We start from the raw sequence: 23779 nt of genomic DNA, 5'->3' as shown, positions 1-23779 counted from the left end.
CTTATCCAGGGAATACAGTCTTTTCTCACCTCCACCTCTTAAATCATTAGTTTCTTCCAAATCTCTGCTCAACCATTATCCTTCATGTACCCTTTCCTTATCAAACCAACTGTTAGGGCCTCCCCTTCCCCTTGCCTTGTATTTATTTTGCATCAATCATGCATACAGCTATATATATATATATATAATATATATATATATATATATATATATATATATATATATATACATAGTATCTCATCTAGTAGATTACAAAGTTATTTGAGGGCAGGGGTTGTTTGAAATTTTGCCTTTGTATCCTCAGCTTGCAAAATGTTGCAAAATGTAAACCCTTGCTTGCTTACTTGAATGAATGAATAAATGACATTTGACAGGCACAAGATGGAACTATGGTCTTAAGAACTTCCTTCTGGGGCAGCTAGAGGGCGCAATGGACAGACCACTAAGACTGGTCAAAAAGTTTCAGTTTAGCTATTCTTCAGGTCATGTCTGATTTTGTGACCTTTATGGGGTTTTCATGACAAAGATATTGGAGTGGTTTGCCATTTCCTGCTCCAACTCATTTTACAGATAAGGAAACTGAGGCAAACAGAATTAAGTAATCCACCCAAGGACACAAAACTATAAAGTATCTGAGGCCAGATTTTATATATGTGTATATAAAATATGTATTACATATTTATTTAATAATAATAATAATATATATATACACACACATATAGAGGTTCATTCAGATTTTTGATTCTTGATAGTCAGTAGTTGATATCTTTTCAAATACCTTCTTTCAATAAAAATACTATTCCTCACAATAAAATTCCTATTCACGATATTTTTTCCTTCTTTGAAGTCATCTTCCCATTGAGATATCTTGAGTTTGAATTCCTGGATGCCTTCGAAACTGTCATATACAGTACAGATTTCTCTAGGAGGTACTTTGTCAAATTTAGCTGTTCTTGATTATATTTCCTAAATATCATTACTGTTTATTTCCATAATAATGTCTAATGCTCAAGTGAAAGAGTATAAATATGGAAGTTATATTATTATTTCTGATGAGACTAAATTATTGCATACATGCTAACAAATATGTTTCATTTCACATCTTTTCTTTTTTTTTGTCCTCTCTTGAATAACCTGGGCACCTAGGTGCAGTGAATAGAGCACTAGGCACAAAGTCAGGAAGATCTGCATTCAAATATGACAATTTACTTAACCTGGGTTGTGATGATCATTGTACCTTGCCTAAATTATGTCTTTGACATATCCAAGAGTCACACCAAATAATCAATTTAACTACTTAATCAATTAATAAAGTACTATGCTAAGTGCAAGAGATAAAAGAAAAAAAGCAAAACAATTTCTATCACCAAAGAACTTACATTCTAAGTGGGAACATAATATGTACATATACCAAATAAAGACAGAGTAGTTGTTGTTGTTTGTCCTAACCTGGCCTTAATCAATAGTTGAGTATTGCCTTAGCCAAACTGAAACGCATTAAAAACTTTAATCAAAAAATGTCACTGCATCCAAAGCCATCTCCAGTCATCCTAATCTGTATCTTTTCACTGGATCCAGATGGCTCTAGAAGAGTGAGGCTGGTAATGTTGCCCAGCCCTCCCTTACTTCAATCCAACTCACTTGCATGCCATGGCATCATCTCCCTGATGTAATGCTCTTCTTCCAGAATAAAGGATAAATAACAACTTCTATGAGTAGACCTATCTCAATGGGGAACCCAATTGAACTAGTTCAATTGGGCAATATAGATCTTCTTTCTTTCTCTCCTCCCTCCCTCCCTTTCTTCCATTCTATATTTCTTTCCACATAAGATATTATACCTTCATCTGCGGGTACCCTGCCCAAAGAAATAAAATTATTTTTTTTTTGGTCACTGAAACCTTCCAAGACAATCTTGAGGTTTATCTGCTAGATTTTCCTTACAGACCATGCTTTAAAACCAAATCACTTTGGCTCTCATTTATTGGCAAACAGTGGGGCCCAGGTCAAGCCCCAATTAATCATTGTTTGGGCTCAGATTGACTTTAAGTGAATGTAAATAGCAATTGTTTCTGTTTTGGACAGAAGGTCTTCCCCGCCCACACTGGAACTGGATAAGGGAGGGGAAGCAGTGCTCATATAAGAGTTGGTGCTTGAGATGAGCTTTGAAGGAAACCAGGAATCCAAAAAGGAGAGGCAACATAATCCAGGCATGGGGAATGTTAGATGAAATACTGTATTTAAGGAATAGTAGAAAGACTAGACAGGCTAAATTGAAGAATGAATAAAGGGAAATCATGTGTAATAGAACTGAGGGTAGATTTGGAGCCAAGATGTAGAGGGTTTAAAATGTCAAACTGAAGAGTATGTATTGATCCTTGGTCTATTGCAGTAGTGACAGATGACATCCACCATATTGGTTTTAAGAGTAGGAAAAGCCTTTGTCACTTCCCTGTGAAACTTCCTATTAATCTCTCCCTGAAATACTTGTTTTGATTTGCCTGTATCTCCCTCTTTATTCTCCATTCTTTCGCTAAACTTTTTGTCTTGTGTCCCCCAAATGTCAATCATGCCTCCAGACCATACCACCACTTTGCCTCCTCGTCATCAAGGGCATGCCAGCCAGGAAAACATTCATATTCACTAGCTGAAAGACAGCTGGCTATTTTAGTGACACAGAGGTTGTCAACAGGACCAAGCCAGGGTTGGAGGGAATAGGTGTCTGATACTGATGCTCACCTCTGATTCTACCCAAAGTTCATTGGAGGAAGGATGCAATGTATCATATTCCACCAGGGGGCAGCATGGAGTGAGCTTCCTTTTAGGAACTGGATTTGCTGTTTTTGAGGAAGTAACTCAAATAGTATGTCAATGGGAAAGGGTGCTAGATTTGAAATCAACAGAAACTTAAGTTTGATTCCTACCTTATTTCCTCTTATTCTTTTCTACTCTTGTCTAGATTATTTCATCAGTCTTCTAATTGGTCTCCCCATCTCAAGTCTCTGCCCATTCCAGTTTACCTTATGTTCTACTACCAAATAATCTTCCTTTAGCATAGATCTGACCAATGTGACTCTCCTCTTCAATCACTTTTAGTAGCCACTTGTTGTCTCTAGGACAAAATCTTAACATTGTTTAGCTTTTGTATCCCCACAAAACTTGATGCTATCCCATCTTTCCAGCCTTAATGGACATTTTGCCCATTTCCACTATCCTGCCAAACATGCCTTCTCTCTCCAGATCTTCTCTCCATGACTTAGCACTGGTTGTTTCACAGGCCTAGGATGCATTATCTCCTCACCTTCACTTCACTGAATCACTTCTCTTTTTTAAGGTGGAGCTCAGACATTACCTACTAGATGAAATTTTCTCTGATTTTCCCAAATGCTAATATTTCCTTTTCAAACAATTTCCTTGTTAACTATTCCATGTTTGTTTGTTTCATCAAATATTTATTGTGTTTTCTCCTTCCCTCTCATGAGAGTATAAGCTCCTTGATGATAATAATAATATTGAATTGCTTGTTAGGTAGAAGAAGGGATAAAGCGAAGGAAGGGAGAAAGTTTTGGAACACAAGTTTTACAAGGGTAAATATTGAAAACTATCTTTGTATATATTTTGAAAATAAAATGCTATTTTTTTAAAATAAGAATTATTTCATTCTTTGTATTTGTATCAACCAGTGTCTAGTACATTGCCTAGTGTAATAGGTACTTAATAAAAACTTTTGATTCACTGATTGATTTATCTCTAACAGTGCCTAAAGATCACAGGTAAATCATGTCATCTACACAAGCCTCAATTTCATCATTTGTAAAAATGGGTATAAAAATAATTATTATAGTACCTACAGGAATATTATCAGGAACGAAAAAGATGAGGTACTTTAAAGCTTTATACAGACACCAGCTATTATTATTATTACTTCAGCAATCTAGGTTTCAGTCCCACCTAAAACAAAAAATAATAAATATCAGCTACCAATCAATGGATAGAGAGCTGAAGTTGGAGTCAGAAAGACCAAGAATTAAATCTTGCTTCAGGAAGTTACAGCTGTGTGTGACCCAAGCAAGTCATTTAGCCTGTCTCAGCCTCCCTCATTAAAACAGAAATAATAATAACACTAAAATGCTGAAATGTAAGGATTAAATTGTATTGATATAGATACATAATGTATGTGTGTGTGTGTTAAGTATTTTGCAGTCCTTAAAGTGCAAAATCCTTAAATTGCAGCAGCAGCAATATATTTATAAGCATTCAGGTAATAGATGTGCAAGCATATTGAATAACAGTTATTACAGAAATAACACCACATTGTAGTTATAGAGTTCTTTCATTTTCTGTGTGGAATTCCTTAGTAATGACATATGGTAAAATTTTCTGGGATTATTCAAATTTCTATTTATTCATTAAATAAATTAAGTGAAAAAAATAAATTAAGTGATTATTATATGGAATAAACTGTGCTAGATACTAAAGACAAGTAACTGCCAATCTGATTGCAAACTATAATCCTAATTCTAAAATTATCTTAGAATTTTAAGTCTGGAAAAATGCTTGAATGGATGCATTATGAAAACTAATTTTTCCTCTTTAAAAATAGGTTTTCATACTTCTCAGAGCATTGATATATTATAGAAACTTCAAAATTCATTGGACTAGTTATTTTTTATTTCAGAAAGAACTAAACAGGAGAGATACAGTGTGGTTCAGGGGGAAAGCTCCATTTCTGCAGTCAGAGTACCTGATTTATATCCTGGTTTTGACATTAAGTATATATAACCTTAGACAATTCATTTAATCTTTCTGGGACTTAGTTTTCTCATCTGTAAAATAAGGGGTTAAACCAGATTGTATCTAAGGTACTAATTGTTCTAACCCTATGAACCTATAAAAGTTAGACATTAAAAAGGCAACTAAGCATGTCATCTTCTGTGAATAGTTGTGCAAACTCTGATTTCAAACAGCAAAGAAGTTGGTTCTTAAAACACGTAAGTTCCAGAACAATTATTTTTACAAAATGGTTAATATACTTCACAACTGGCCTATCAAAGTACAAAAGGAAAGCAAATCTTAGAAGAGTTATGAACCAAAAGCAACATGAGCAAAGCCGAAAGGAAAATCAGGAGTCTAAAATTTACATCCCTCTTGGATTGTATTTTGAATTCAGCAGCTGCAATGTGTTTTTTCAATCACCTGAGAATATGGGCCAACTCCTGGAAAAACAAGACTATAAAGATAGAGGGGTGAGAGGAACAGAAGAGACACAGATAACAAAGGACAGCTGCAGAAGACTAGACTTTTACCTCTTTCAGAACCAAAATTTTCTGTTTTAATTAGCATTGCAGATATGTGACTATGTCTGCAGAAAGAAAACTTGCTTAAAAATCCTGGGACAAAATGTTTTTTTGCTTATCATGTTCATTAATAAAATCCCAGCTGAAGGGCCACAAGGAATATTTGCTTCCATATATAAACATATGCATATGGTTGAATCTTAATTATCCAATCTTTCAAGTTTCCCAATGATCACAAGAAAATGCTCACATGTCCCCAGACAGACGTGCTTGGTATTACTAGCATCTTCTACTATCTGGGGAATAAAGCAGCCATCACTCAAATACAAATAGTATAATTGTCTTCCTTGGGACTGAGTTCATCATAAATCATCAGAGTCTCAGCCATTTTGCCACAACCACTGGGGCACAAAGCAGGGGCCATTTTATTTTCTTTCTTTTTTCTTTTCTTCTTCTTCTTCTTTTTTTTTTTTTTTTTTTTTTTTTTTTTTGCTAAGGCAATTGGGGTTAAGTGACTTGCCTAGGGTCACACAGCTAGGAAGTGTTAAGTGCCTGAGCCCAGATTTGAACTCAGGTCCTCCTGACTTCAGGGCTGGTGCTCTATCCAATGCATCACCTAGCTGCCCCAGTAGGGGCCATTTTCAAAAACCATTTCAAACATTTGGTTCTATCTCTAAATCTCACTATCTAACTTAAGTAGCTGGGTGTCAATGCTGGTGAACAAACAAGATTTGGTTTCTCCCCCTCCCCTAGATTTTGTGTCATTCTCACTACCTGGCATCCAAGTTTTCATTTCCTCATCTAGAAAATGAATTTATTAAATTAATTGAATCCTAATAGTCCTTCCAGCTCTATGAGCATGGTCTCAAAAATCATTTTTGCATAAAATAACTAGCCTAATGCAATAAAGAGTAGCAGGAAGGAAACTGGAGAAATTATTCTACTTTAAAGAGCAAGAGCAGGGTTCATTTCATAAATATCAGTTCCTGAGCAACAGGACCATTAGAATGGCAAAGCTGAGTCTTCTAATAAAGGACTATTTATAGAGACGCATTAGCACTTTGGGTTGCTTTTCAAGCCTTATCTGTATCCATTTTTAAAAGGTGCCAACTGAAGAATGCCATTCTGACACCCAGGCACTGCCCAGAACATTCAACACAGTGTCACAAGTACAAACTACAATGATGCCAACATTTGTTGAGTTGAATTGAATCTCTTGTACACATAAAAAAAGTCTTCGTCAAAAACACCCAAGAAATACAATCCTGGAGCCCATTCTCTATGTCTCCTTTTCATATCCACATAAAAACAAACCACTGCTATCTTCTTTTAGTTTCCTAAGATCACAAGGAAATTCACTAACTCATAAAATTTTAAATTTAGATGGGATTTCTTACTGTCCATCTAGTCAGCCTTATACCCAAAAGGAAATTTTCACTCTGACACACTGAACAAACTACCATCCAATTTTCTCTTGAAATCTCCAATAAGGCAGCTAGATGGTGCAGTGGATTGAGTGCTAAGTTTAGAATCAAAAAGATAAGAATTCAGATCTGATCTCTAATACTTACTAGTTGTGTGACATCAGTCACAACCTCTGTTTGCCTCAGTTTCCTCAACTATAAAATGGAAATCAAAACAAAGCACCCACCTTGCAAGATGGTTGTGAGAATCAAATAAGATAATATTTGTAAAATTCCTAGCACATAGTAGGTACTATAAAAATGTTTATTTCAGCTCCTTTCCAATGAAGGGCATCTCACTCCACTTTTGTACTACTTTAATTGTTTGGAATTCTTAAGAGTGACCTCACCAACAAATCTGACAAAGTTATCAAGGGTCAACAGATGTAGAATTAGAAAGGAACTTTTAGGGATCATTTGGTCCAATTTGCTTATATATAGAAACTTAAGCCTAGACAAGTGAAACAGTTTGCCCAGAGTCCCACAGATAATTACCACAGGTAATATTTGGTCCTCTGGCCTTAAATCAAATGTTCACTTCTCTCTGCCATGCTTATAATCTCCTTAATCCAGAAAGAAAAAAAAAAATTCTAGGTTTATTCCAGGTTTACTCAGGTGTCATTTGTTTCACACACAAAGGATATATTGTTAGAATGTAGATGAGTGCAAACCGGTACAGTGAAGTTGGTCCCTTTGAGCTATTTTCTAATTCAGTGCTTAGAATTGTAAACAGTCTAATTTTCTTTCCAGCATCTAATCCAGAGAAATTCTTTCATTCTCTCCCAGGTCTACTTTGTCCTCTCCTATGATTCAGTGTTCTGAGATCACATAACTAAGTAATCAGAAGATTGCTACAGAAGTAGGGACTTTTGCTCGCAGAAGAACTATTAAAGGCATAGCACTGCCTCTAGAAAATAAATAAAAATGGATAAGCAAGAAGTTAAGAGATAGGATTATTTTTAAATCTGTTCTTTCCCAACCAATTAAGGAAAATCCCTAGCCATCTTCCAGAAATCCTATGCCCACTAATTAATAATTAATCATAGAATGTTCTTGTGCTAAATATACAATCAGTCCAAATCAAAGGATTCAGTGTTCATCTGTGGACTAACATCAAAATTAATTTAGAAACTTTCATCAAATGGAGCTTAAATCAACATCTCACAAAAGTAGAATCAATGCATTGTTCTTGGTGCTTGGAAATGTACCAATGGATGACATAGAGAGAGGAAAATAATGTTTTGGTATTATTGTTTGAGAAAAGAAGCCCAAGCCTCTGTCATTAATATCACTTTGATACTAATTCATGTTTAACAGCTATTTTTAAAAGGTAGCTCACATAGCATGTGTGTAGCAACAAATAGTCAATTAAAAAAACTTAGAGGCACTTCTACTAGAACTATTTTGTATTACATTCTTTTAATTAAAGAAACTTAAGCATAGTTATTGCTCTTTTCTGAAGTATTAACTATCCCTACCCAGCTCTTCTATTTCTCAGTTCTGAGTATGCTTACCCTTAAAAATACCCTTAAACTATGCTTTTTAAAATACCCTTAAGTACCCCTTAATAAAGAGGCACCATTATTAGGGAAGAAAATGAAACCATTTAGTTGTCAATGGCAGTTGACTTATTTTAAACCAATATTTAAAAGAGGCCATTAGGTCAAAGAGTGTGCTTCTTCTACAAATGAGTTCCTTTCAATTTATTCATTTTTTTTTAAAATAGGAGTGAAGAGAATTTAAAGGATATATTCCAGCATAGCAAATGGTGAATGCGCCAGACACGCAGCAAACTTGGAAAGGGTTCCTCTAAACTAGCCAAACCACAGATGAACAGACACAAAGCTGTTAAACCCAGCTTCTAGTAAACGGGGGAAAAAAGCAAAATATTTGTGTAATGCATTGGGGAGCCCACATGTGAAAGGTTAAAAGAAGATGCCTTCTCTGTCTCCTCCTGTTCAAGCAGTTTCTCCCACATCATCAAGTTGCTTCTTTAGAGGCCCTGGGCCAGGAATGTGGGCCCTTTAGTGTTGAAATAAATGCAGAAAATGAGTTTTCCTGCTAGCAAAACAAAAGAACCTGATTCACACACACAGCCTCTCTGTGAAAACTTTTTTTTTTTCTTTCCAAATCAGCCATGAAAATAGGAATTTTTAACATGACCATCTGCTTCCTCTCCTTGTCATCAACCTGGCTCTCTAAGACAAATCAAGGCCAACAATCAAAGCATGGGCAAGAGATAAGTTAGGGGTTTTGCTATGGAAGATTCTCCCTTTTTCCCCCTTTCCCCCACCCCCATTCTCTCAAAGTCAGGATTCACAGTATGTGACATCAAGACAACATTTATGAGTGTCCAGCACAGAACAAATCTGGCTACAGATGTGGGAGCTATCTACCCATCTCTCTTTGAAAATAATCATCCTATATACTGCAACATATTTAACATATATAGGACTGCTTGCCATCTAGGGGAGAGGGTGGAGGGAGGGAGGGGGAAAATTGGAATAGAAGCGAGCGCAAGGGATAATGTTGTAAAAAAAATTACCGTGGCATGGGTTCTGTCAATAAAAAGTTATTATAAAAAAATTTTTTTTAAATCATCCTCGGAATTCTGAAAAAGATGGCATTTTCTGATCCATAAGTTGTATTTATATGAAAAATAAACTTTCTTTCCAAGGTGGAATAACAAAATCATAGATTTTTAGAGTTAAAAGGGACCTATTCATTTTACAGAAGAGGAAATTGAGACCCCAAAAAGGCAAAATTAACTTTCTCAATGTCACACATTAATTTAAATGCCCAGTGGGACCATCATGGAGATTTCCAAATTCCTAGCACTGGCTTACTTACTGTCCCTGAAATACTGGAAACATGAAATAAATGTCAAATTAAACAGACATTACACAAAAACCTTTTAGTTGTTCTAATTAGCCTAGTGAAAGGGACAGAATTCTTTTAAACAGGGAGCACTCAAGTCACAGACATCAACTAATGATATTTCTTCTGTGACGTCCAAACTCAGCTGAAATTTCATTAAGTAGTTGATTATGTTTTCAGCAGCCTAATTTATAATTCACTTCAAGAAACAAGTACCAGTATCAGAGAGGAATAAATGGGACTTTGTGGTTTAAAGATGACTTAATCAAATTGGAAGAACAATCTTCTCACTGCTTTTCTTACTCAGAACTCCCATAATATGATTTTTTTTAAAATTTTGATTAAATTAAGGTGATATGGGCCATATAAAAGAAATGTTCTGAAGATAGAAACAAGATATGACAATAGATGAGCATGTGAATTGTGTTCAATCAGAACTCTTCAGAATTCTTTTTGCTTAATTCCTCTTAAGGAAGGTCCTTCTGTATTCAAAAAAAATACAGTTAGATACTACACACACACACACACACACACACACACACCACACAAAATCAAAAGTGAATGTTGGAAAAATTATTTTAAAAAGTGTTGCATGTTGCACATATTTTCAGACTTTTTCAATTTATTGATCAGTTTTGCTGATTTTTTCCTCCTTTTTTGTCTTAAAAATATTTGTTATATAGGGATATCTTTCCAAAAGGAAAAGGAACACAAAGGAAAATTAAAAAACAAAATGCATCAGAGAAAACCTCTTTTTAAATATAATTAGGCACATAGGATCATAGCCTGAGACCTAGAAAGGACCTTAGAATCTATTAAGTCTAACCTGCTCATTTTACAGAGGAGGAGATAGCTCAGAAAGAGATTGCTGAGAAATCCTACTCATCCTTCAAGGTCCAAATGAAATCCTGTATCCTATAATGAAGCTTTTCTTCAACACCTTAATATATAAGTATCTCTCCCTCCCTTTGAACTTTTATAGTATAATTATCTTTACCCTTTCATTTGGCACATAACATTACTTTATTTTTCTATTAAAGCTTTTATTAATTATCTCCACAGCTCCATTATTATTATTATTATTATTATTTTGCTGAGGCAATTGGGGTTATGTGACTTGCCCAGGATAACACAGCTGGTCTGAGGACAGATTTGAACTCAGGTCCTCCTGACTTCAGGGCTGGTGGCTCTATCCACTGCACCACCTAGCTGTCCCATCCATAATTAAATTTTAAATTGCCTGAGGAAGAAGTTATATTTCTTTGTGCCAGGAGTAGGGTACACAGGATCTTTCCTATTATAACTATCAGCAAGTACAGTTAATAGTGACATGCTACACATTAAAATAAATATAGCCAAAGTAATTATGACTCAAAATTAAGTATTAAATATTAAAATATTAAAAATATTAAAGCACTAGATAGCTTGACAACAAGAGAGATATGTCTGCTTGATGCTAAAATAACTGATCAATTTCATATCTGTAAAACAGCTGCTCAATTTGGGTAAGGGACACAATGGACATGATGCAGGAATCAAGATAATTTGACTGGTTGGTTATTCGATGGACGCAACCAAATGAGTCAGACCTATAACATTTGTCAACAAAGCCTTTGCTATTGTTTGGCTGTAATTATAATTGTAATACTTTTAAAGTGAATGGAAATGGAAATTCAGTTTTTCCCTCTCCAAAGAATCTTTGGGAAAATACACATTTTCTATCTTTTTGTAATAAGCTGCAGATGTCTCCTCTTTTCATAGTCTCTTTTTTAATACAAAAAAAAATCCAAAAAATGTAGAAGTTTGGCTTTTTGTCAAAATATGTATTGTCTGTTAAAGAGCAATGCTTTGTGATGCCAACATGTGTGTTACAACTTTTTACTTGGTTCTATACTTGAAGAACATTTTGTTTTATGAGGGTAGGGGGCAGAGAGGACTCTATATCTTATATTTAAAGACTACATATGATAAAAGATAAGTGCATCAAATGGCAAAATAATGAAATATATGTATGTAGTGGAATATTATATATTATAAAAAGTAATGACTATAGAAAATCTATATATCATGGGAAAATTTATAAGAACTGATGCAAAATTAAGTCTTCAGGACAGAATAATATATGCAATGATCACGAGAACATGAATAAAAATGTTGAAAATTACCTTTACATGAATTGGACAATATAAAAAATTATAAATTTTTTAAAATTAATTTAAAAAAAAAGAAAGAATATAAACAAAAACAACACTAAGAGGCAATTCAACTCTTCATTAATTACAGTGACCAATTTTAGTCCCAGAGATGAGAAGACTGAATGTGCCTTTATTCTCTTGATAGACAAAAGTGAGGATAGGACATCATTTACGCTCTTAGCAAAGTCAGTGTCAGATGTTTGCTTTTTGTTATTCTTTTAAAAAACTTTTTCAAATATGTTTAGAAGAATTGTATATGTTTAACCTATATTAGATTATTACTGTCTAGAGGAGGGGAGTAGAGAGTTAGGAAGGGAGAGAGAAAAATTAGGAACACAAGATTTTGCGAGAGTGAATATTGAAAACTATCACTGCATGTATTTTGAAAAATAAAATAAAAATAAAAAGTCTAGGGCAGTGATTCTCAAAATTTTTGGTCTCAGAACCTCCTTTACAATCTTAAAATTATCCAGGACTGTCCAAACATTTTTTGTTTACATGGATTGTATCTATCAATGTTTGCTGTATTAGAAATTAAAACATCTCAGTTTTGTTATTAAAAATAGTTTTGCCCTGACAGACCCCCTTGGGGATCTCCCAGGGTCCCAACACCAAATTTGACAGTTTCACATCAGTAATTATTCTACATTGTATTATTTTAGAAAGCTACCAACGACACAGAAATTCACTGACTTTACCAGTAAGCAGGTTGCTTATGTCAGTTGATTTTGCTGAACAGTTTTTCTTTGTTATCAGGAAGGGTTTTATGTGTGTGCTGGTGGGATAGGGATGAGAATGGATAGGAATGTATAGAGAAGAGGGAGTATATATTGTGAAATGTATGATGTCAATTCAAAAGGCATCAATAAACCTTTCACCAGAGGTTTCATATCACAAGTCATTACTAGCATACCTACCTTCCAACTAACCCAATGTATGAAAATATGGATTTTAAAAAGCAGATATAAGGAAATATGCCTCATTCTTCACAGCACAGAGGACTGAGACTATTAAGAAGAAATGTTACAAATTGATGTCAGGCACGGTCACTGTATGGGATGATTCTGCATAACTTTCTTACCAAGGAGGGTTCGTTCTGAAGATAAGAGAGCCTGTGAATTTTTTTTTTTTTTTTTTGAGAGCAGACTTCCCAATCTTTCTCAGGCTGGCATATCTATGGATCCCAATACTGATTAAGCACAAGAGCTTTTTTTTTTTTTTATTGTTGTGTTTTATTTCACTTTTGTTAAGTATTTACCAATCACATTAAAGATGGTGGGCCTTACTGGAAAATATTATCCTGCAGACCCCACATTTGGTATCTCTGTGCTAGGATAAGGACCTGAGTTCAAATTCAGTCTCTGATTTTTATCATCTCTATGGACATGGGATAGAAACTTAACCTTCTTAGATCTCAATTTCTTCATTTATAAAGAGGATTGACCTAGTTATCATCTGGATTGTCACATAATCTATTGCTATATTGCAGGTGGATGGCACGGTGGATAGAGCATTGCATTCAACAGTTCAGATTTGACCTCGGACACTTGTTAGCTGTGTGACCCTAGATAAATTATTTGAATTTTTGTCTCATTTTCCTCATCTGTAAAATGGGAATAATACTGTCTACTTCTCAGAACTGCTATGAGGATCATATGCAATAATAATTGTAAAGCACTTAAAATAAGTGCTATATAAATCATAACTATTCGTTCCCCAACTTGAGCTAGTTTGGCTCAAATCATCACATTGATGTCCAACCCATTGTTTTACAAATGAAGGAATTAAGTAAAGAAGCAAGACTGAAATGGTTGAGGACCGGTTTTTTTGTTGTATAAAATGAGAACATAACGTTGTGCCTTATTAAAAAGTTCATCATAATTTAAGGGAAAATTCCACTGGTACATTTAAAAATATGATTTGTTTCTTTGCAAATCTTTTGAATCTAGCCTTCTCAGGGAACAATGTTACGCTGGGTTCCTTAAGATAAAAACTGGCATCATGAGTAGATGAATATAGAGGGGAAAAAAGAGTGAATACCTTACAGACATAAGAAATTAATGTCATTCTTTGAGTAACCATGTTTTCTAAATTGAAAACATAGAAAATCTTCCCCAAGCCTTTTAATTTCAGTGAATTCCTTCTGTTAATTATTTCCCATTAATCCTGTATAAAGCTTACTATGCATATATTTGTTTGCATGTTATTGATCCCATCAGATTGTAAGCTTCTTCAGGGCAGGGATTGTCTTTAGCCTCTTCTTGTATCCCAGTGTTTAGTACAGTGTCTTGAACAGAATGGGCACTTGAATAAATATTGACTGATTGATTGAAGTCCTAATGTTAACAGGTTGGTTGCTTTTTGCTTTTGTTTTGTTTTGTTTTAAGGAAATATACTTGAGAAAAACTACTTATAGCCCTAGCCCAATCACTGGGAGGACCAATGAACTAAATCATACCTCCTCTCATTGTCATCAAGGTGAGCGAAGAGCACATTCTTAGAGATGGCCTTTGCCAAGGCAGTCATAGTTTTGTAGTCTTTTGGAATCACCTGGAAAAAGAAAAGCAAAGATAATTATTCTTCCTGAAAAGAAAGTGTGGTTCACTATGGGTCAATACCAAGTAGGAAGAAGAGTAATGGTTCATGAAGTGATTCCTGAAGTTTTAGAGCAAGGAGCATTGAGCAATAATTTTTTCTCCCTTTAAAAAAAATCATTAAGTCTTCATTTCTCTCTAATAAATGATTCACTTGATTCTGTCATTCTTGCAACATTTCTTCCATAAGTAGATAATCATGAGATAATAATTGTTTTTGTATTACACGGTAATTTTCATTTGAGATTTCACCATAAACGGATACATTATTCTTATGAAGCAAATGCAGAATAAGCAATCTATACCAACATTATTAAGGGAAAAAAAAATTTTTAAGGAATTTTTATACACAGGCATGATTAGAAAACCATTCCTACAATAAATGAATTTTTAATCACAAATGAATGGGCAATGGGTAATGAGTAAGAAGGGAAGAGACAGAAAGAATTGAAAACAAAATTTTTTTCTAGGAAAAATGTTAAAAATAATTTTTAAAAATAAAGATCAAATAAATAAATAAATAAAAATTTAAAAAATAAAGGACATTTCTGATTGTGTGTGTGTGTGTGTGTGTGGGTGGGTGGGTGTGTGTGTGCAGTTAGCACAATGAATATGGAAATACATTTAGAAGAACTGCCCATGTTTAACCTATATCAAATTGCTTGCTGTCTTGGGGAGAGTGGAGAGAGGGAGAAAAATTTGGAACATAAGGTTTTGCAAAGGTAAATGTTTAAAGCTATCTTTGCATGCATTTGGAAAAATTAAATGTTATTAAAAATTAAGAATTAAATTAAAAATAACTAAATTTAGAACTTTTATTTTCTTAACTTTTTAAAAAATAAAGATCATTAAAACAAAAAGAACTACAAATGGGTAAAAATGAGGAAGATTTCATGGCATTAAAATATATGTATTTATTAAAATAAGCATATATGTATATACACTTGTATAAGTGTCCCCAATGCAACATAATATTCCTGTGTATCCCTGTGCATTTTACCATGGTTAGCTGCTTTGCCTCATACTTTAGTGAAACAGATATTCATTCAATATTGAATTTGATCCTGTTATAGATTATAGTAACCATTAGATAAGTGATATGGCCAGTGTTTTTCCCTCAGCTATATATGATCTTCTCTGAATCCTAAAGCAAATGACTCCTAGTAATGAGTTCACTGTTCTCTAAGCACTGAACCAAAAAATTCAATACCAATCCATTGTCTGTAAAGTGCCTTGAAAAATGAAAAAGTATTCTTTTAAGGGAGATATGAAATACCTTGGGTCAACTAACACTACTCCCATCCCTGTCAAGTAAAAGCTCTTAAACCAGCCTGCTAAAGGAGACAATGACAGGAGCAGTTAGGTGGTGCAATGGATAAAGCACCAGCCCTGAAATTAGGAGGACCGGAATTCAAATCTGGTCTCAGACACTTAACACTTCCTAGCTGTGTGATCCTGGGCAAGTCAATTAATCCCAATTGCCTCAGGGGAATAAAAAGGACACAATGCCATTGTTATAGATGGTATTTCTCTGGACATTTATTACTAGACTTTAGAGAAGTACTTTTCACAAACAATAATATGTGTAATAAAGCTACCATTTATGTATATTTATATACTTCCTTGGTAATCCTATGATTCTATGTATTATACATATATTATATGTATATCATATATAAGTATATTATATATATATATATAATGTATATATATGTAGTATATGTAGTGTTTTACCTTAAAGTGCTATATAAATATTAGCTGTTTTTAATATAACTTTATACATAAAATTATAATTATGCTGACATGTAATTATGTATGATAAACATATACGTATAAAACCTACTGGATCCTCACAACTCTGTAAAGTGGGTACTACTATTATTCCTTTTTTAAAATATGAAGAAATTAGGGAATACAAAGCTTAAATGACTTATGCAGTGTCACAAGCTGTTAAGTGTCTGAGGATGGATTTCAATTCAGGTCTTCCTGACTCCACATTTACCTTATCCATTTTATAAAAGTGAAAATAGAATCAGAGATATAAAGTAATTGATCACACTTAGATAGCTTCAGAGGCAGGACTGGAAACCATATCTTCCAGACTATAATTCCACTATAATTCTATTCTTTTATTCATTTTGCCAGAGATCTTTGGCACACATAGGAGACTTTGTGCTACAAATCTCAAGAAGCCCCCAGCAACTCTGTTAAGCAGAGAGTAGAGAAAAATTGTTGGCCATATTTCCTTCTGCCTTATCTCCTTTTTCCTATTGCAACAGATCAGACTGGGGAGGACACAGGGAAAAACTAGCTAAAGTTATTTTAGAGTTGATTTACAGAGTCAGAAGATCTAATTCCTAGTCTCAGATGTGTGGATAGGGATAAGACCTATGATAGGTCTTATAAGAACAGAATATTCCCAGATGAGGAAACTCCTTCTCCCCATATAAAATAACAGCTTCTTTCACTCTTACAGGCATCATGATAACAAAATAGATAGAGCATTGCTCATGAAATCAGGAAGACTTGAGTTCAAATTCTACTTCAATTATGGAGGGTTTGGAGTGGACATTTAAACATCATAAATTTTTGTAATGCAACAAAACAGCCCTTTAAAAATCAAAGAAAGAAAGAAGAGAGCAAGGAAGTAAAGTAGGGAGTGAGGGAGGAAAGGAGAAGGGAAAGAAAAGAAGAAAAAAGGAAAGAAGAAGGATGGAAAAAAAGGTCAGGAAAGAAGGAAGGAAGAGAAGCTAGGTAACTAGTTCAGGGTCACACTATCACATATCACAGATGGAACTTGAATCACAGTCCTCCTATTTTCAAGTTTGGGTATCTATCCAGCAAGCCATATTTCATCTCCCCAGACATGGGACCCAAAGCAAATCACTCTCTGGGCTGCAGTCTCATCCTCTGTCAAAGAAGAATAATGACAGTCTCAGAGGGTAGTAGAGAAGATCAGATGAAATTATAGGTGTGAAAACATTTTGCATGAATATTATTATGTAATTGTTCACTCTTCTTTCATTCAAAATATTTCAGAAGATGTGAGCCTAGCAGGAAGAGAAAACAAAAAGAGTTACTGGCATTTCACCAATTCCCTAAAATATTCTAATATATTGGATTAAATGGTTTGGTGCTTCCAAAGTCTTCTTCATTTTTTCCACCAGAAATATGACTTGCTAAACTTTCCACTCATGTGCTCTAGGACAAACTGACTCCTAATAAATCACCTTTCTCACGTAGGAGACAGCATCTTCTTCAGTGTACACTTCAGCACTCACACCACCTCGTCTGCAACGTGCCTTCACAACAGGATTGGGAGGAGGAGGAGAAATCTCATCGTCATGGGAGTCTGACTGGGAACTCAACTTCTGACGGGCCAAGATTTGCTTGCATTCCTCCTGGAAGAGAAGAAAATAAACCAAATACTTAATGGAAGTTACCCTGTTGAAGTTCATACAATGGTACAAATGAAATGCTTGAAAATACAATTAACCTAATGATAAAATAAATAACATTAAGCTTATTTTAGTTATTTTAACTCTTAAAATAGAGATGGGTCTTTTCTTAAACTACCCTGGTCAAAAAAAGAAGAATATAAAGCCATGCAAGCAAGAAAAAAATATCATTCCCTGCCCGGGGCCAACAAGGAGGCAAAATTTTGAAATTGGCCATTTGATTTCAGTATCTCTCTGATATCCCATGGCGATCCCGTGGTACCTTGGATTCTATAGTTTATTCAATCATATCCAATCAGTGCCTCATGCTCCAAATTAATCTTTTATTTATTCCCTATTCTTAATAGGCTTATGTGAAAACTCCCATTTCTGCAGGCTGTGATCTCTACAAGGTATTAGAAAAATGACAGACTGAATCAAGCTTCATTAATCTGTGACTGACTGATTGCTTGTTTAGTAGCTAGCACTCTTAGGAATATTTACATTTTAAAAGAAAATGCAGTAAAATCATAAGAATAAATATTTTATTTTATGGTAGAGAACTATTTCTATGGAAGACCATTCATCTTTAGAAGAAAAAATAAATCATTATAAGGCTTTGTCCAAAAATTTGATATAAATTAGATTGAAAAATACAAAAGCTTTACTTACCTTTTTTTAAATTAAAAGCAAAGATTACAAAAAACATTATTGAATAAAATCAGTCAATAATAAAATAGACATTTCAGTTCTATATTATCTCCAGCTAATGAAGTGGAGAGAAAAGAGAGATAGGTGAGAAAAATTAAAACCAAAAAGTTTAAATTAGAAAATCAGAAGGGCAGAGAAAAAGAAAAAGAAAAAAAGAGATTGAAAGAGGGGTAACAACAGGTTTAGAGGTATTACTCAAAGGACACAGCAAATGTTTTGCATAGGGCAGGCCAAGAATATTCCCACTTATAATCTACTGACGACTGAATGCTAATTGGCAGACTATCCATTGCTCACAGTTCTTCACCTGTTCCAACCTTTAAATCTTTAGAAATTCTTCTCTGAAGGGGATAATTGTATTGTTGACTAGAGTAGAAATGATTCTCTGAAAGGGTAGCAGTAGTTACCATAGCAACATTATACCAATGGTCATATAAAATCAAGTCAAGCTGCGGATCTCCATTACTGTTTTAATTGGTAGAGCTTCAGGCAGCATTGACAAGACATTTTAGAGGAAAAGAATAGGAAAAGAAGCTCCAGATTTAAAAATTAGGAGAATTGAACTTCCAAATTCAGCTCAGTGAACTTGGTCATATTACTTCATTTCTCAGTCTCTTGTTTCCTCATTTCTCACTAGAAGTGTTGGATTTCTAGCTCCTCAATGTGCCACAAAGAAGTCTTAATAAATTAGAAGTAATTCTCCCTAGATCTTTAAAAAACTTTATTAGCTTAGAACTGCACCATAACTTTTGGGATAGTCTCTATATACCAGTGGGAGCTGACCTTTGTTTAGGGGGGAAGGAGAGACCTATTGAGTGGTAGATTCTGACTAAGGCTTTAACTAGTTTCTCCGGCAATTGTCATTTGCTTTTCCAATGACCACTAATAAGAGCAGGCAGATCTAAAAAGTGGATCTAAGCCTAATTCAATAAAGAGAGAGACAGTGAAATCACAGCCTATAGTGGAAATGCATAAGGCACCAGTGGGTATACTCCAGCTCCCCCCAGAGACTATAACTGTTTTTTCCATCTTTGGCCTTCCAAACTAATTACTGTTTCCCACATGCTGATAGACTGAATCCCTAGTGCAACATTCATTTTTCAAACAGTTATTTTAACCATTCTGTTTTACTGAAAGAGGAAATGAGTGAGAGTTAATTCATCAGGGATGAAAGCACAAATGAATATCTTGCATTATTGGCATGCATCCTATTTTAAAGGCTTAGAACAAAAAACAAATGATTAATCAATGGCTTGCCACTGATCGCTGTGAATGTCTGGCAAATCCAACCAAATCTCTTATCCTTAAAATTATCTTCTCTCATCTTTTCTCACCCCACTCTTTGAAATTCTCTGGAATGGTTTTTTTTAATGTTGTCAAAATGCCTGGAATGTCTTCCTAACTCCTACCCATCAAAGTACCTCTTTTCCCTTTACTGAAAATTCACTAAATTTCTTAACTTCTGGGGAGCTTTCTTTAATTCTGTGGTTTGGCAAAAAGGGAATTCACCTTTATGCAACAGATTTCATAATCATCTTTTTGTAGATCTTTTTGTAAGATATAAAAATAGGGAAAGAAACACTTGCCTGCCTCCTCTCTTTCCCATACAAATCCCTACAAAAAGGAACAGTGAGTTTCTTTGTCTTAAGATATTTAGCAGGTTGTGGACATTCAAAAAATATAAAATCAACTGAGTCAAAAAAAAAAAAAAACTGGAAGGGACCTGCCTCATCAAATAGCACTTTTCTATCATTCTTTTGTTAATAATAGAAAACATGGCTGGCCATGTCTCCAGGACTGATTAGTCCAACTCCTTACTACTAGTGCTCTGATAATTTTGATGCATTAATATTTATCACACCTCTTCTTATATAGTCTCACTAGACAAATAATTCAGACTGAACAAAAAAGAATTAGACAAGATATTTGGGCAAAAATTCAATTTTTTTAATGACTTGCCTAAGATAATTCCACCAGATTTTCAAAACTCTTAAGTCAGAGGCCAAAACTATATATGTGCTCCATTCTTTTTCCTTCCAAACTGTTCACTACCATATCATCAAAGGGTCCTTTCTGAATACTGCGATAATGCCACAATCTAAAGAAGGAGGTATTCTTAGAACAGAAAGAAATTTTCCTCAAGTATTTGCCAAAGTTTCATCTGTGACTCTTAAGTATGCAATATACCACTACCTGCCTTTCTAATGTAGACTCCAGCTCCTGAGAGTTAATGAGGTCTCCATTTGTATAAATTATGTAAATTAGCTGGCACTAACCCTAAGAATATTCCCCTGGATCAAAAAAAAAATCTTCTACCCTGTAAGATAGTTGCATGGGAATGAGAATTATTTAATTTAAAGTTGGATTCGATCTTAGACACCATCAAAACAGACCAATCTCTTCGCTAGAAAATGAGAAAAGTGAGACCGAGGGAGATTATTTATAACTTGCTAAAGGTCACACAAAGAGTAAATAGCCAAATCAGCATTTGAACTAAGATCTTCTTATTCTAAATCAGGTACTTTCTGCCATATCATGCTGCCTCTCTAAAGAGATTAAATTCTTAATTTAATTAAGTCCTTAAGACTGGTGACTCACCAAACACCTCACCTTATATCCCTAGGCAGTGAAATACACTGACTTGAAATAATAGGTTCAGGTGAAATATTTCATAGCTCAATTCCCTTGTTAAGAAACAAATTTCTTATTGAATGCATTGGTTCTTAAATGAATACATGGTTCATTTTTTCCAAATAATTCATTTGGCATTATGTAGAAATGAGCTCTGCTGAAATTATCTTTAAAAAAAAAAAAAAAAACCCAAACCAAAAAATAATGCCTTCTCCTATTAATCATACACATGTAATCAGTTTCTTTGGGCAAAAAAAGATAACTTATTAAACAGCTGAAGCCTCAAGATGAAATGCTGCCCCAAAATTAAAAATAGATCATATTTTGAATAGTTGTTAATAAAATTACATTAAACTGATGAATTTACATATGATACTTTGTCATTTATATATTTTGTAATCCTCACTAGGATTCAGTGTTATATATTTTGATCCTAGAAATCAAATAAACTTTGCTTCCTCAGAAATATTCTATCCCAGAACTAAACTATCTCTCATGCAAAACTAAAAGAGTTTGGCTATCAGCAATGACTAAGGAAAATATATATTTGGGTATCAGGAATTATCTGATAATAGAAGCTATTTCCCCCCTGAAATGATTCATTTTCAAATACTCTTCTTCTACTAGCCTGCTATCAGGAACTGCTATCAGTTTGTAGCAAAGTATTCCATCTTGTGAAGAATTGGAGTTTACTTTAATATTAAATGATAAAAGATAGAATATCCTTTTTTAAAAATCCTTTAGGAGGAAAATCAGATTGAGAAATGCTACAATCAATAGTTGTCACCCTTCCACAATCTATGTGACTTAAGAAAAATTAGACTAAATAAAAACAGAAGTAAGTTACCCAGAAATTCATTTAGACAAGTCTTCTCCACTATATACCATCTTCATGGTTCATATAGAGATCGTTCTGCCATATGCTGCAATTTGTAAGACTTCTACTATTAGTCTCAGGCCTCTCAAAAAACTAAAGTTTATGCAGTCCCATCACTAGAGCTTTTGGTGGAATTTTTGAAGCAGCATTAGCTTAGCAGATGAGCTGAAGAGCAATTCTGCAAACACCAATGACCACCCATCACTTGTGACAACTTCCCATAGAGAATACATTTCCAAGTAAACATCTCACTGTTCTGTTGCCATGACAATGAACAATTTCATCCCCTCTGTGGATGGCATAAAAATTAAGCTTATGCAGAGAATAACATCTTAAATTCCTGCTAGTTATTTTTTAAAGATTTATCTTCACATGTGGTTTCTTAATTGTGAGTGGGGATAAGAGAATCTAGAACTCAAAAATATTAAAAACAAAGGAAAAACAGTTAAGCAAAAATACCAGTTAGAAGGAGCATTTTTGAAAATGTATAAAATATAATGATCATGCAATCTCCTCCACCCCTAACATCCTTGAAAGCAGAGGTTATCTTTTGCCTTTCTTTATATCCCAGAGTCCAGCACAGTGCCTGGCATCTTGTAGATGATGCTTAACAAATGTTTATTGACTGACTACCAGAAGGAAGCATGTTTCATTATGTGTTTTCTATGACCATTAGTAATCTCTTAAATGTTTGCAGTTCAGCTTCTTTTTACTGACCTTTTTATTTACTGTTACAATCATTTTGTGTACCAATCATTCAGTTCGTTTATTTCACTTTGAATCAATTATTCCCAATCTCCCACATGTCCCTGAATTCCTCTTTTTTGTCATTTCTTACTGCACAATAATATTACATTGCATTCATATACCATACTTTTCTGATCTTTTCTCAAATGATAAGCACTTACTGTGTTTCTAACTCTGATCAAAAACTGCTGCTAGGAATAGTTTGGCATATATTACATTTCTGTTTCTGTCCTTAATCATCTAGGGCATTAAGGACATCAGCTGGATGACTGGGGGAGAGAGTGTGAACATTTTGGTCACTTTTTTGCATAATTCTAAATGGATAACCAAGATGTTCTGACTAATTCTGCCTTTCTTCTCTGAGTAAATGATCACTATCCTCGTTCAGACCCTCCCTCTTTCTAAGACATCAGTAATAGCATCCTAACTGATGTCCTTGTCTTAGTCCATTACCCCTCTGATACTTCCCACACACAGCTGCCAAAGGCATATACTTAAAGGAAAAGTCCAATATGACACTCCTCAGAAAGCTCCAGTAGCTCCCTGTGGCTTTTAGAATCAAATAGAGACTCCTCTAGTTGATATTTGAAGTCTTTCATGATCTCATTTCAACCTACCTTGCCCGGCTCACTGTACATTATTTCCACTCTATGAATTCTTTAGTCCAGTCAAAAAGGACAGCTTGTGGTTTGCCATGAGTATCTCTTCATCTCCAGTCCCTGTACTGACTGCACCCCATAACTGCAATGCTCTCCCCTTTCACCTCCACCTTATAGAATCTCTGTTATTGTGTAATTATGACCGATTCTTTGTGACTCCATAGTTTTGTCTATGGAATTTTCTTAGCAAAGATACTGGAGTGGTTTGCCATTTTCTTCTCCAGTGTATCCCTATTTTACAGATGAAGAACTAAGGCAAATAGGGGTTAAGGGACTTGTCTAGGGTCACAC

The 23779-nt window shown here is 34.5% G+C and overlaps 1 protein-coding gene across 2 annotated transcripts in view; it reads right to left on the bottom strand.

The window, feature by feature from the left end:
* Positions 1–23779, bottom strand: part of PRKAR1B (protein kinase cAMP-dependent type I regulatory subunit beta) — a 245234-nt gene that overhangs the window by 183905 nt on the left and 37550 nt on the right. Inside the window, exons 1-3 of one of the 2 annotated variants that reach the window (XM_052000557.1) lie at positions 23447–23563; positions 17657–17827; positions 14291–14382 (exon numbers count right to left, since the gene is read on the bottom strand). In XM_052000557.1, coding sequence (XP_051856517.1) covers positions 14291–14382; positions 17657–17827; positions 23447–23467 — 284 coding nt within the window. In that variant the 5' untranslated portion in view covers positions 23468–23563. Of the gene's footprint in view, positions 1–14290; positions 14383–17656; positions 17828–23446; positions 23564–23779 lie in introns of those variants that run through there. The other variant, XM_052000546.1, reaches the window with a different exon arrangement.

This window comes from Antechinus flavipes, chromosome 1, assembly GCF_016432865.1.
Source record: "Antechinus flavipes isolate AdamAnt ecotype Samford, QLD, Australia chromosome 1, AdamAnt_v2, whole genome shotgun sequence".
NCBI classification, from domain to species: Eukaryota; Metazoa; Chordata; class Mammalia; order Dasyuromorphia; family Dasyuridae; genus Antechinus; species Antechinus flavipes.
Note: the sequence above shows the minus strand (reverse complement) of the source record. Positions and strands in the feature narration are given on the sequence as shown.